We start from the raw sequence: 15,771 nt of genomic DNA, 5'->3' as shown, positions 1-15,771 counted from the left end.
CCATCCGAATGCGAGAAATTACAGTACAAGTGACCTTTCCATTATTGCCCAAATCACATCATTTGACATTATCCCAAGCAAAATGCCAGGAATGTGAACTCCATGAACATTTTTTTATCACGACATTAATGTTGCTGTGTGTTTCATGCAAGTAACATTCTTCTGTGGTTGGAAAATCTTTGTAAAAATATTTGGAGAAAGTTTCTTTTTTAAAGACCTTTCTTAGGGACTATAATAATGGATGATTGGACCGATCAGTGTAGTGATACTGAACATCGTTTACTATGATGAACCAAACTTATCTGAATAGGCACATGAGAAAAGGATTAGGACCCACAGTAATATGGTTCCTCACATTGTTGAATGTGACTGTTATGTATCAGTTTATCATATCTGGACCCACATTAATATTATCCTCAAGTTTCAGTTGAATGGAGCCACCGATTTACAAAATGTGCAACCTGCATATGTGATTTGGATTTTTATCATAGCTTCAACAATTTTTCAATCATAATGCATTGTCAGCAGTGTGGAAGTTTATAGTGATGTCTGGCACTGGGACATCACGCCGCTGACATGTAGCCTGAGGTCCGACATAGTCACATTATTGCGACACCTAGCCAACCAGTCCTAATGCTAACCTCTTGATGCTGAGCACCTAGTGCAGCAGCTGTTAGTACCATTTTTATAAGTCTTGATATGACTCAGCTGGGGATTTAACACGTGACCTCCAGCATCCAAGGTGGATGATCTAACCACTAGGCCACCAGAGCAGTGAATGTGCAACTTGCAAACTTTTAATGCAATGATTTAACATGGTTTCCTATGATGTTTAACAAAAACAGCTAAAACAGGAACTCCTGGCACATCATGGCATAAACTTCTGAACTAAATTATAATAAAGTTTAACTCGAATTCAGCAAATGATGTAAAAAGGTCTAACTCTGAAAACCTTTACCACAAAACTTTAACAGTGTTGATGCCACTGCTATAGTTGCCTTCAGAAAAGTGACTGCAACATCTCAACATCTTTAAGCAAGCAAGATATAAAAGGGTTATAAATGAATGAGAGAACACGGTAACTGTTTGCACAGTTTATTGCTTGTATTATCCAGATGGAATGGCTTTATTTCTTTGACTTGAAGTATTCATTCAGAACATCCAGGGCTTGGGATTCCTTTCCATAATCCTGGAAAAAATGTAAAGAGCCATGTGAAATCCTCCATTATAAAAAAAAAAAAAATTTTAAAATGCAATTTATGTCCTCTATAGTTTTAACTAGATGCCAGTATGTATGTATGTATGTGTGTGTGTGTGTATATATATATATATATATATATATATATATATATATATATATATATATATATGTAACACATCAACACAATACTGGCTACATGGTATTGAGAAAAAGTTAAAATTCTAAAAATGCAAAGATAATGAACTACACTCATCCCCCACCCTCAGCAGGTCATTGGACAGGCAGGCAAGACAAAAATCACAAAGCTGATGTGTTTACAAAGGAAATGTTTGACAGCCAGAACAAAATTGTAAAAGAGCTGAGGGGAAGGGGGAGGGAATTATTTCAAGTTATTGCAAGTCTACAATTTAGTACACAAAACGGTTTTACATAACAATTTGCAACATATGAAAACAAAACAATAATGTTTATGAACACTCTTATGGAAACATTTAAGGAAATTCTTTAAAAAGAATACCCCAATCATCCAAACTTCATAAAGGCTAGCATTATGTGTAAGAGAGAGCATTTTATTTTCATCTTTACTTTAAATACATATTTATCTTTCATATTTATCCCATGAAGCTTGACATCCATTTATTCTACCAAGTCAAATAGGTAAAGTGTCTTTTAAATGACATTCTTGCACCTTATATATCCCAAGTTAATTGTTTGAAATTACCTTGACCACAACACAACTGCATCCAACCACTTTCCTGGCTTTGCCTTCCTTGTCAATCTTACAAAGACCAGCCCACTCTCCGAGTTTCTTGTTGTCATCAACCTGAAATATTAGTTCAATATTCTGATATATTTACCTTGACACGATTCAAAATATCAAATAAGCAAATTAACACGATTACAAAATTTAAAAGGCTTTGATGCCCTCTGGCCAAATTCTATCTAGAGGTTTACCAAAACAGTTTACTAATCTGTACATTTTAAGTCTTTTATATGTACTCAGTAACCTATCTGCACTCCCATGTAGAAGTTTGCAAAGCTTTGATGCTAGGATCATTTGTCAAAAGTTTGTCAAAAAGACAACTTTTGAATTTTTTAAAAATAATGCTGGCTATTTGATTGCAGATTGGCACGATTTCTAGAAACTCTGAAGGTTTTTTTATACAAAAGTTTCCTTATAAACAACTTAATATTCACATTATTGGACCGACACTTTACTCTCTATTTTTAAAGAATTCAATGACCAGTAATGCTTAAATTCAAATTAGCAATTTAAAATTTAAAAATGCTGAAAATAGCAGTTTTGATGGAATCAAAACCAGCGTTATTTACAGAGCCATACAATAACTTCACTTAACTTTATTATCAACTATTCAACAGTGATATATTGCGCTGGTAGAAGATTCCACATATTCTTGGAATTGTGGGAAAAGTGAAGATGCCAACTTTCATCCAACCTATTTAAGGTTATCTCCAGTGTATACATTTATAATTATTAATACAAATGGAGATACAAGTTCAATTTGTCAGACCATAGATTTTTGTATTGTAACTTCTGGAAACTTTGTATCATACAAAGTGCAGAGCTAGGTGTAAAAAAAAAAAAAAAATTACTGCCAAAAGGTTCAGAAAATGTTTGGACATTTATTTTGCTAAAATATATTGGTTCTCAGATATTGTACTAATACATGTTTATCCTCACATCTATTCAGAAGAGGGAGCATGTTTTTTTCATCAATGAACCAAAATTTAATATTTTATGCAACAATTCGCAACACTGTTTCCATCTATTATCAGTGACCATCCCAGAACCTGCAAACAAGGCTATTTTTTTCTACAAATCCAAGTATCCATTATCAAGAAATTGGTGTCAAAAGAGTTTTTGTCTGGAGAACACAAATCCCAATTCTAACATATTTTGATCATCACTCCAATCTTAGCCACTTGGCCAAGTACATGAGGGACTATATATATCATTTCATTTTTCACATCCAAAAAGTACGTCATTTATAAACTAGTGTTAATCATGATCATTTTTTTAAAAGTAATCAGCCAATATTTTTTTTTTTTTGTTTTAATAGCACTTTAAACATCATAATGTTAATACCATGCCAGGGAAATGGAAAGGACATACAAATTCTATTTCATGCATGTGCATGCATGTAGACCAAAGGGCTAATAATATTGGTTGCAGATCTCATTATGTCCATCAAGTGTTTGTATATGGTTGAAGACCATGACACTTGAATGCAAACAAGCTGTTGACCAAGATCCTTTCACAAGGTTGTTGCTTTTAAACAAAGGTCAAACAATTTTTATTTGTTAATCATTTAAAAAGTATCAATTTACATATCAGAACCAGTTATAGGTTCATTTTCAAACTAGCTATATTCAACAAGACTGCCAATCACTTGCCAGTTTGCTGATCTTGTTGGGCATTATTCATCTGAGTAAATTATCCCTCCTGAATTGCTCTCAAGGGAAAGGAGCTTGGAATGTTAGTTTGCCAGTCAAGACCCAAGAACTAAGTACATTTGTGTTAGGATGACCCTACATGTAAAATCGGCTGCATAAATGCATTTTTAAAAAAAATGCACAACATATTTATATACATAGTTCCCACACTTTTCTCAATCCAATAAACACATTCTATAGAGTGGTTTCCACAAGAATGTTGTTTAACACAAACAAATTTTATGTTCCACAACTTTTCATCTACATATTTTATTTGTGGGAGAATACAGGTCTAAGTTAACTGAGAAGACAGAAAAAAGGGAATTTTTTTATAACTTCTTTACAGTTATCTCCCATTTTCCTTTACAAGTAAGGGAGAGATACCAAGATATTAGACTAGAAGATTCAATAATATTCTAAAGACTTTTGTTTATATTCCAAACAGTGTAAAAATAGGTGAAAACATTGTTAATTATCTGGATGTTTCTGGGTTATTTTCTTTTTTTAAATTAAAGTTAAAACAACACAACAGTTCTCAGATTCTGTACTACATGCGTGTCCTCATGACTATTCAGAAGAGGGAGCATGTTTTGTTCATCAGTGAACTGAACTTTTAATATTTTATCCAAGAATTTGTGACAAACTATTATCTCATAATCATCTGACATGTTCATCTTCAGCAACAGTGCCCCGTCAGCATTTTCAGCTGTTGCATTTGAACGCAGATGTAATCTGGAAAACGTTTTATCCTCCCTGATGTCAGTAATGAACTATAAAAAAATATAATTAGCTATCCACTTCATTTATGGAGTTAAAACACTTGCAATATGCATGTGAATTGGCTAATTCTGGGAACTCCATTTGAAATATAATCTGTGGTGAATGATACAGACTTGTGGAAAGGAGACTGGTATATTCTGATGCATAAAATAAATGTTCTTTATTTTTGAAAATGTTGTCAACAATTTTTTTTACAAAGCATGTGGGATATATTTGTTGCGCAACTTCTCCCTTTAAAACTTGTATACTTGTGGGAGTTGCTCGCATAAGGGGGGGGGGGGGGAGGAGGAGGAAGAGAATCCCATGATGTTGCAGCCTAGATGAAACACTAACTGCTGCACATCAAGCCAACAACATAAAACAAATAAATACCATCTATAGTGGTAGATATAACACAATTTAAGAATTCATCAGTAACCTTTTGTCCTACTTCTAGAGTGTCTATGGAGCATTGGAAATGAGAGATCATTTGAAAAACTTTGCTTTCTCTCTCTCACATAAATAAGGTTTCTGAATGATTTTTAAACTGGTCTATTTCGATGTCTCAGCATTAATTTCATGCAATGAAGTTTGCATATTTATATGCCAAAACAAACTTTCAGGACTGATACTTTCTCAGTAAATTGATCAGATTTTGGTTTGTTGTCAGGGATCTTTTTTTAAAAATAAATGAAGCATTTGATCTTTATTTGTTTACATCATGCCTTGGAAATGTGCCAAGTGCCCTTTCTAAAGGTGGACCTGGATGACAAACAAAATGCATGACTTGTAACTAACTTGCAGGAGTTCTTGCACATTACCGTTTTCCAAGTGCATGAACTTAATAAAAAATTTGTGTGAATTACACGATTGTATGCCCTGGGAACATCTCTGTTGCTATGACCACATTTTCCAACCCATCATTCATTTTAGTTCTTCAGCTGATCTACTTCACAAAATCCTTCAATAATTGTGCTCAAGACATTGTAGCACCTACAAAATATGCAAAATTTTGACTAGTAGACAAAGCAAGGATGGTAGGTTGCTTTTGCAACTTAGTTTTTTTGCCATTGAGACTTTTTAATTTTGGACACGGTGCCCATTTCAAGGGCAGATTTCTTTTGTGATGGAATTTGTATACAATTCAATTGCAACTCTGTGCAGGCTGCTGTAATTGTAATGCAAATAAATCCCAATACAAAATTCAGCTTTTCTGCAGTTAGTACTCACCTTCAAAAGGTTGATTCCATGTTCTGCACAAAGTGCCTCCACCAACTTGACGTACATGGGTTCGTCGCAATTGTTGGCTAGAATACAAAGATGAGCCTGACGCCTGAAAAATACAAGAACAAGCAATTAAACTCAAGCACACCCAGACAATAATTTGTAACACTAGTGTCATGCTCAAACCTAGAATCCGATGCATGGCTCAGGAAAGCCACCCACTTTCTCATCCTGACCAGATGTAAGAATGACTGTGCCAGGCATCACATTACTACTTGCTCATCTCTGATGATTTTGCACCTTGAGAAAAAAATCTATTTTCTACACCATAAAAAGCACTGAACTTCAACACTGCTAACATCCATCATGCATCAATGATCCATTACTTTTGCCAATCTGGCATACTTGTTGTAGTTCAGATCATGTCACAAAGAAAGCAGACCTTGCTGGGGTTTAAATAAAAAAAAAAAGTAATCCAATGCAAACATGATACTAGAAAGGGTACACTATTTACCTAAAGGATTTTAAACCAGTGTCTTAATATTTTCATGGCTAGAATCCATTTTTGTCTCAAGTTTGCTTCAGGTGTCTGTTTTCTTTTCTCACCTTATTTTGTTGCTGCAAGAGCACACATAATTTTGTAATTACAGGAAAATGTGCTTTTACCAAAGTGGGAGCCCTGGACTCCTAGTTTTAAATTCCTAGTGAGACCTTTGTGCTATTCATCATCCAGGATATGTCCAGTGAATATAATGTGTTGCTGTTTTATTTTTTTACTTAGGAAAAATCCATTTGTCTTCATCCACTCATCAGGAGATGCAAACAAGTGGATATCTGAAACTATGATCATCTTCCAAAGAAAGTCTTACTTGTCAAGGGCCTTGGCACACTCGTGAAGTCCACGTGCTAGTCCATCATGGATCAGTGCTGTTTTCAGTACTTCCTGGAGGGCAGTATAGATGTCCATTGACCCTCCGCTTGTTGCTGCTGCTGCTGCTGCTACTGGAACATCATCTCTGAAAGCGAAAATCTTGAATTACAAAAAACAGCAACAAAATGAATTTATGGGTAACAAAATAATTCAATCCATTCCTACTTGTGAAACAACAATGAAATATTTAAATTTTTGCATCATAAAATTAACAACTGACTCTAGATTGTTAAAAACATGTTTGTTTAAGCACTATTTACCTGTAATTTACTCATTGTTTTAATTTGTTCATTTGGTTGGTCAATGTTTGATGGCATGGGTAGACATAATGCAGATTTCAATCTATGTTGCATCTTTGCATGAATGGCACAAAAGCGTAACAGCTGACCAATCAAATATGAAAACCATGTCAAAATAACCCGCACAAGTTCTTAAAAGTGCTGTTTGTGAATTCAGCCCTTCAACCAACAGACACTTCACATAGATTGGTTACACATCTTTATGCTCCAATCTGATATTCAGAAATATACACTACCCACCTGCACTACAGGCAAACGGTCTTTACACTTTACAAAGTTTTCGCAACCTATTCCCAAAAACAATTGTGGGGTGCAGGTTTTTTTGGGGTCCGAGTCCATTCCCTATCAAAAAGTTGGAATTCGCAGAGACCATTTGGGGTTGGCATGAGGTAGCCACTTACTAGCTGGCCCAGCAAACTTGAACAACCTTTCACCGAGATATATCTGCATGAAATCAATAGGAATATGATTTATTTTCTCAAAAATCCTGAGCATAGCATTTGTGATGTCTTTAATGCGCTAATGAGACGAGGCAAAATGATGCTGAAATTTGACCTGGATCTGGCCATTTGCATTGCGAACCACACGACTATACAAATCTTGCAACCTACATGTCAATGACATCAGACGTCATATAGTCACGTGATATCAACAATAAACAAATTTCCAAAGTTGTTGCACATAGAATTTGTAGATGTATGTCACTTAATGTTTGTAAATAAATGTAATACACACTTAATTCTCAACATATTTATTCTGAGAACCACCACCAGAAACCTGTCGGTATCGCAGCTGGGTGCAGAAAACCATTTTAAGTACATAGCATGTGTCAGCGATTATTTTGTTGGTGTCACGTGACTATCACAGTGACTTGTGCTCTCTGCATAGTGAATCTGGCTTTTTTTAAAACTGCTGCAACATTTACAGATTTTTGGTCGTTGTTTTCACAATGAATATTTTGAGAAGTTTTTTCTTCTTCCATTGTCTATAAAATTTATGTGATTTTCATTAACATGTTCGATTTCTTTTCCCACAGCAATACAAAAGATGGTTTATTGCTGACATCACGTGACCATGACCTCTGATGTCACTGACATGTATTGTGAGAGTTTAGTCATGTGACTAGGAATGCAAATGACCAGATCCAGGTCAAATTTCAGCAACAATGTACTTTTGTCTCTTCTGTCAGGGGATTAAAGACATCACAAATGCTATGATCGCAATTTCTGAGAAAATAAATCATATTCCTATTGATTTCAAGCAGATACATCTCAACGAAAGGTTGTTCAAGTTTGCTGGTGTGGCTACCCTATGCTGACACTAAATGTTGTCAGCGAATTCCAACTTTTCTATGGGGAATGGACTCTGACCCTACACCCCAACACAAATGTCCAAATATCAAATATGGGGTGGCAAGGGTCAGAGGAAACTCTGACTATTGTCCCACCAGATAGATTACTTTAAATGTCTATTAAGACCGAAAAATTATCCAATAATAAAGTCACTGATAACATTTTCAGAAATAATATTCTTTGGTATGAATGCTATTAGAACAGTCAAGTACCAGCACCATCAATAATATGTGCAAGTACTAATTTTATGCTTTAAAATATATTTACAGTTAAACTTAATGATTGTAAATGCAATCTAGTTTATATCTACTTGTTTAATGGCATTTTCAGTTTATGAAACGTTTAAATTTAAGTGTCTAGTTCTTCTTGGAATCGAGTTTTCATTAACTATTGACCATTAAATTGTGCTAAAAAGTACATTTAATGATATTCCAGGTATACTGCATGTTTTACCAGTGGTAATAAACTTGTTGAAAATTGTACTGATCTACCTAATAAAGTAATATTTTCCAGTATGTTCTGTACATTATATTTGACTATACCACACCCACCCTATGGTTCTTAAAACCAACAAAACGAATAAACCAAGATTTTCAATTTGTCTTCACATTTACAAACTTCATACTGTACACACAACATACAATGTGTGCAAGGTGCCACATACCCTTCCGTGTCCGAGCCTGCCATTTCGAAACGGACGTCCTTCTGCAAAGAAAAGATATAAATTAATATAGGTAAAGAATTAAACTTTATTTGTACAAAGTTTTATGGATAGATGCTCCGCAAAGGAAATGAATTTAACAGATTATTTTCATTCCATTCACTCACGATGATATTCACGCCAGAAACGTTATTTCAAAAAGGAAGTACAAAATCCGGGTTTGACTAAAATACGCAACAGAAAAATGGAACGCAATGGAAGTATACACAGTGTACAATTACAGCTTTTCGCCACTATTTATACGAAATATGACTTCTGGTTACAAAAAAATTATATCAAAATAAAAAAAATTTTAAAAAAATTACTTTAAATTACAAGGCAAATTTACTTAAAGAATTTTTCACTTAAAAATGACCGATGGAGATTTCGGAAGTTGGTAAATTTTATTTAGTGGTCTTTATCACAAAATATGGATATATATTTCATTGGTAATTTCAATATAAAAACTACTTGCAAGCTAGCTTCAAATAATTACATCATTTTAGTGTTTTGTGTTTTATATGACAGTGACTGGCTTGATGCGCAGTGGAATTTGGCAAGCGCAATGGAATTATGTATCTTAAGTTCCAGCTCCGATGTATATTAAGAAATACGTCTTTAGGTTAAGAAATATAGTTAGAATATATCTGTGTTGCATTTTCTTGAGTAGAAAATTCTACCAACTGATTTGAACAATGATTGATGACTGCTTTATGTGTTTTAATCAGAATTCGCGTATGTTTGGGATTGAGAATCAAATCCTTCTATTAACCTTTCTTAATACAAAAAAAAAAAAAAATACTTAAAAACAAAATAAATAATTTCCACTAACTAACATTGTTTCCATTGCGCTAAAGCTTTACACTAGCAAAAAAGTTGGAAATGAATATGATTGCATAAGTGATTATTTGCATAAAGCTGTAGCATACTTTCTCAAATGCGCTTACGTTTGGTACAATTTTTAGCATCCGTTTTTCATTATTAATTCTATTTTATAACTGGCAATACAAACATATATGTGTCTGATGATTACAACCTTCATTTGTGTTTTGTTCAATGAAAAAATTAAAAATAATTTCCATTGCTTTCAATTTTTCCATTGTGTATTTTATTTCTATTTTTTTCCAGTGCACATTATAGTAATACCGCACAATCCGAATGGAAACAAATTTACATCCAGGACACAGGATACTAATTATATTAAAAAATGGGAACCAGTCTGAAAATCTGTGAAGCTACAATAGAGAATATGGTATCATGGTACCAAATGTTTCTCCATATACCTCAATATTAATGTTTTGTAAAATAAATATACTTTCTATCCTATCTCAGCATGCATGTCACACACTGTTATAGAGACTAATGTTAGATTGTCAATTTGACAAGGATAAAACCAGGTACTCCACTACATTTAAGAGAGATAACTATACTGGAACTAGACAGGGGTAAGATTTATCTAGTCACAACAGCCACATTTTCAGTCATGTGTACCACATTTTTTGAAACTCATAAAAAATAAAAAATATGATGTAAATATGAATTAACTTAATCTCACATGTTGCCAAGATGCTCAACTTTTTTTAAAGTCTAACAGAAAGTATAACTCTTACATAATGCACCAATCACAGCTAGTTTTGTTGTTTATTTCTGAATACCCTTTCACCTTGAGCTCCACCCACCTGTGGTTGTACAATTGGTATCATTATACCATATATGGTTTGGTTGGCCAGGATTGGTTGATATGAAATTTAGATTTTGGTGAAATTAATCTTTTGATAACTTATCATAATTGCAAATGAAAAAAAAGAGACATTGTTTTATTTTTGGAATTTCAGTCCTTTAACTGGCTTGAGTTTGGAAATGTCATTACTGAAATTAGCACTTGATTCTTAGATACGGGACTTAAAGCATGTGTTTCTAACAAATGTAGAGTTAAGACTTTATGGCGCCAAACTAAGTAACAGGAAGAAGCAATTACATAAAGTTTTGTAAAACTTAACAAAGATTTTAACTATCAAAGTCATAAATGCAAATGTGAGAGGAACTTATGATGTGAATCCAGAATAATCCTCATAAAATTCTCTGAAAGTCCTAAGTGAATGAAAGCTCCATATAAATTTCAAAACTGGAAATGTACTGGTCTGCCAAGAATATTGACGTTGTCAAGATGGCATCGTCCAGAACTCCTATGAATAATTCACAACACTTCCAAAATAATATTACAGCCCAAATAATGAGCACTTTCTATTTCTACTGAACAGTCGAAACAAATGTTTTTCCTCTTGACACCACAATTTCAATTGACTCGTCGTCACCACACAGTTGGGATACAGAATCTGAGCAGCAACCATTAGCAGTATTTGAACCCTGTCTCTATGGATTTCGTACGTACAATCGTGATGAAGAGTGCACCAAAGTCATGTGAACTTGATCCAATTCCAACATCACTGCTGCTTGAGTGCTTAGATCCAGTATTGCCTTCACTAACTGATGTTATTAATGCCTCTCTCTCATCTGGGGAATTCCCATCATTTTTCAAAACTGCCATTGTAAAGCCTCTGCTGAAGAAACCAACACTAGACCATAACGATTTAAAGAACTACTGCCCAGTTTCTAATCTCCCATTCATTTAAAAAATCATAGAAAATGTTGTTCTATCCCAGCTTGTATCTCATCTAAATTCAAACAGTCTTTTTAGCAATGTACAATATGCATATCGCCCTTGCCACAGTACTGAAACTACTCTTCTAAAAGTAGTTAATGACATTCTCTCTGCGTTGGATAGTGGAAAGATTACAGTCCTCACCCTCCTTGATTTGTCTGCAGCATTTGACACAATAGACCATGATATATTACTTCACCGTCTCCAGCATGTATTTGGCATTCATGATACAGCCTTACTGTGGTTCAAGTCCTACTTGGTCAACAGGACACAAATTGTATCTGCAAATGGAATACACTCCAGTCCAGTTGATCTATGTTGTGGTGTTCCACAGGGGTCTGTTCTTGGACCTGTTCTCTTCATTCTGTACACTCATTCGCTCTAAAGTGTCATAGATCATCATCCAGTGTTTCATCAATTGTACGCTGATGACATGCAAATATACAAATCTAGCCACCCAACTGAAGTTGATGCTACCATCCAAGGTGTAGAGAGGTGCATTTCTGATGTGAAATCATGGATGACTTGTAACAAGCTGCAGATGAATGATGATAAAACTGGGGTCATTCTGATCACAACACAAAAACTTTCTCATTCACATCCTTTACCTCAAACAATAAATATCAGCAACGCCAACATTAAATTCACACAATCAGTACAAAACCTAGGTGTTACACTGGACAGTACTCTCACATTGTACCAACATGTCATGAACATATGCAAGGCTGCATATCTTTGAGCTGAGATGCATCAGCTCAATTCTTAAATATCTTTCAGTTGATGCCACTAAAACACTTGTGTGTTTATTAGTACTTTCAAGACTGGACTATTGTAACTCAGTTCTGTCTGGTTTATCTCAATATCTGCTCCAGAAACTTCAAAAAGTTCAAAACACAGCTGCTCAGATCATACTTAGAGTACCATGATCAGAGCACACCTCCCCACTACTCTGTACCCTACAATGGCTATCCATTTGATCCAGAATCAAACACAAAATTTGTTCTCTGTGCTACATTTCACTGTCGGACTCTAGTCCAACATACCTATCTGACCTCACCCATGTGTACACACCAGCAAGATACTTATGCTCCTCTTCTGACAATCATATGCTCATTATTCCCACTATGAAAACAAAGTCATATGGACAGCGTTCTTTTGCATACCAGAGCCCAGCAACATGGAATGAATTGCCCACTGAACTTAGACACAAAGACACAGTGATCCAATTCAAGAGTGCTCTCAAAACTCACTTATTTCGACTGCAAGAACAAACTTAAAGACCTAATAATGTTTCCTACCTGAAATATTCTCAGCATGTTTTTTATTTTTTAATGTTTTTCTTAGTTCATGTTTTTATTTTGTAATAATATTATTATGTTTCTTATCTTATAGGTGTTGTCTAATGTTGTAAAGCGCTTAGAGCTTCTAAAGATTATGGGCTATACAAAGTCCTCATTATTATTATTAATATCTAAATACAAAATAAAACACATCTACAGACTTACAAAAGGAACACAAGAAATAAGGATGACACCAAAAATATGAATGAATCATGAATGCTCATTTTTTTTCATTATATTACATTCTATTGATACTAAATTTTACATTATAACCCACATGACAGATCTTACTACTCATTTTGCATCAAACATGCCTATTCGTGTGACTTAGCACAACCACTGGGAAGTTACTGAATTCTTATGAAAACATCGAAATCCATCAGCCTATGAGAACTTAATCTAAAGGCACAATTAGGTCTTATTCACATCCTTTACTTCAAACAATAAATATCAGCAACAACAACATTAAATTCACACAATCAGTGCGAAACCTAGGTGTTACTCTAGACAGTACTCTCACATTGCACCAACATGTCATGAACATATGCAAGGCTGCATATCTTGAGCTGAGACGCATCAGCTCCATTCGCAAATATCTGTCAGTTGATGCCACTAAAACACTTGTGTGTTCATTAGTACTTTCAAGACTGGACTATTGTAACTCATTTCTGTCTGGTTCATCTCAATATCTACTCCAGAAACTTCAAAAAAGTTAAAAACACAGCTGTTCAAATCATGCTTAGAGTACCATGATCAGAGCACACCTCCCCACTGCTCTGTACCCTACAATGGCTATCCATTTGATCCAGAATCAAACACAAAATATGTTCTCTGTGCTACGTTTCACTGATGGACTCTAGTCCAACATACCTATCCGACCTCACCCATGTGTACACACCAGCAAGATACTTACACTCCTCTTCTGACAATCGTATACTCATTATTCCCACTATGAAAACAAAGTCATATGGACAGCGTTCTTTTGCATACCAGGGCCCAGCAATGTGGAATGAATTGCCCACTGAACTTAGACACAAAGACACAGTGATCCAATTCAAGAGTGCTCTCAAAACTCACTTATTTCGACTGCAAGAACAAACTTAAAGACCTAATATTGTTTCCTACCTTAAATATTCTCAGCATGTTTTTTTATGTTTTCTAATTTCATGGTGTTTGTTTTTGTAATCATATCAATATATATGTTTTTTATCTTATAGGTGTTGTCTAATGTTGCAAAGCATTTAGAGCTTCTAAAGATTAGGCACTATACAAAGTCCTCATTATTATTATTATTATTTATTATTATTATTATTATTATTATTATTATTATTAAGAGAATTATTAATAATTGTCAACAAATATGTGAACATCTATTTATACATCCTATGTAACTTTCGTTCTTAACAGACTCAGGTCATGTAGGCAAAATCTAACTAAAGATATTCTGTACAATTTATAACCTTGAATTTTTTTCTCCAAAACTTAAAATAAAATCATATAGCATGAATTACTCCAAAATACATAACAGTGATCCAGAAAATACTGCGACTTGAATGGTTTTCTCGGCACAGAAGCTGTCGTCCAGGATGCATATGTATTGATAAATATAGGTTTGATAACGAGCACTTAGAAATGTAAAGTTATTGAACTTTTAATATCATAGTGTTTGCATAGGTTTACGATGGGAACTAAATTAGTACCGTGAGTCCTCCAGAAAATAAAACAACTTTGAATTCAGTACACGTTTTGATGCAATGCAAAGTTGAAAGCCGTTATTCCATATGTTGTGCACTTTAAAATGAATTTTAATACGGGAAGGTAAACAGTCTTTGTAAATCCTCATGCAGTTTGAGTTGTCATTAACAGAAAATTGTGTTCAGGCAACACATTTTGTCATCAATTCGCATCTCACAAACTTCATTCATCAACCAACAGAAATTAAGAGTATCGGTCAGTGGATAAAGGGTGTGGTGGCAGGGTGGGGTCCTATATGTCAATGTTATTGTCACTACTGTAGTGTTCTTCTTTCATTTCGTAATCTCTTATTGCAATACATTCTCTCGTAACTAATGAATGTGTCTTTATTTTATGTAAAGTCGGTTAAAAAAGTTCATCATCAGTGCTAATGTTGTCTTGTTGTTTTGTATCATGCCGATTTTAAACAAAATCCATCCATCCATCCAACCAACCATCCATCCATCCATCCATCCATCCATCCATCCATCCATCTATCAAACATTTTATCTATATATTTATCTTACCTTATCTTGTCACACCTAAGTTTTTTGTATGAGGACAATAAAATGTATCACGGTACAAACTTTATTTCTGAATACTAAAGTTTGGTGAATTATTAGTACCTTTTATCCTTTTTAGCATGCGTGTCACACACTGTCATAAAGAGAAGTTATATTGTTAATCTAACCAGGACCACTGTACTCACTTCACTTAAGAGAGATAACTCTGCTGAAACTAGATAGTGGTAAGAGTTATCTAGTTGCAATGTATATTTTTTAATTAAGTGCAGCACATTAATTTTTTTTTACAAAGCATGATCTGGACATGAATCATCATGATCTCACATGTTGCCAAGAGATTCAGTTTTGTTAAGTCTGACAGAAGCTACATCTTTTACCAAGCACAGCTGATTTTGTTTATTTCCGAATATGATATTCCCTAAACATTAATCTCCATTGCTATTCCCCCCCCCCCCAGCACTCGGGGTTCACATTTGGTAACATTTTACCATAATACTGAGTACAAAAATACATTTCCTCATTAAATCTTTGGCAACAGCGAACAAAGAGATTTTCCTTCGTCAGAAATGAAGGATGGTAGTACTGGTCATT

The 15,771-nt window shown here is 34.4% G+C and overlaps 1 protein-coding gene across 1 annotated transcript; it reads right to left on the bottom strand.

Annotated features, from left to right (window-relative positions):
- Positions 1-1,079: 1,079 nt before the first annotated feature.
- LOC149807298 (small ribosomal subunit protein eS12-like) lies at positions 1,080-9,142 on the bottom strand. The gene is made up of 6 exons (XM_089964951.1): positions 9,049-9,142; positions 8,885-8,925; positions 6,508-6,654; positions 5,645-5,747; positions 1,923-2,024; positions 1,080-1,189 (listed from the first exon to the last, which is right to left on the bottom strand). The coding sequence occupies exons 2-6, from the start codon at positions 8,905-8,907 to the stop codon at positions 1,127-1,129; spliced, it is 438 nt and encodes a 145-aa protein (XP_089821077.1). The 5' UTR covers positions 8,908-8,925; positions 9,049-9,142; the 3' UTR covers positions 1,080-1,126.
- Positions 9,143-15,771: the final 6,629 nt, after the last annotated feature.

The sequence above is a fragment of the Sinohyriopsis cumingii genome, chromosome 1 (genome assembly GCF_028554795.1).
Source record: "Sinohyriopsis cumingii isolate HCF-2022 chromosome 1, ASM2855479v2, whole genome shotgun sequence".
Classification (NCBI taxonomy): Eukaryota; Metazoa; Mollusca; class Bivalvia; order Unionida; family Unionidae; genus Sinohyriopsis; species Sinohyriopsis cumingii.
The sequence above is the reverse complement of the archived record's forward strand: the minus strand, read 5'-3'. Positions and strand labels throughout refer to the sequence as shown.

Bases quoted from the DNA above. Each gene is read 5' to 3' on its own strand.
- LOC149807298 (XM_089964951.1), bottom strand. From the start codon at position 8,907: ATGGCAGGCTCGGACACGGAAGG. The intron at 6,655-8,884 runs GTATGTGGCACC...TTTCGCTTTCAG, and splicing joins GCAGGCTCGGACACGGAAGG to AGATGATGTTCCAGTAGCAG. The intron at 2,025-5,644 runs GTGAGTACTAAC...CTAATATTTCAG, and splicing joins ATGGAATCAACCTTTTGAAG to GTTGATGACAACAAGAAACT.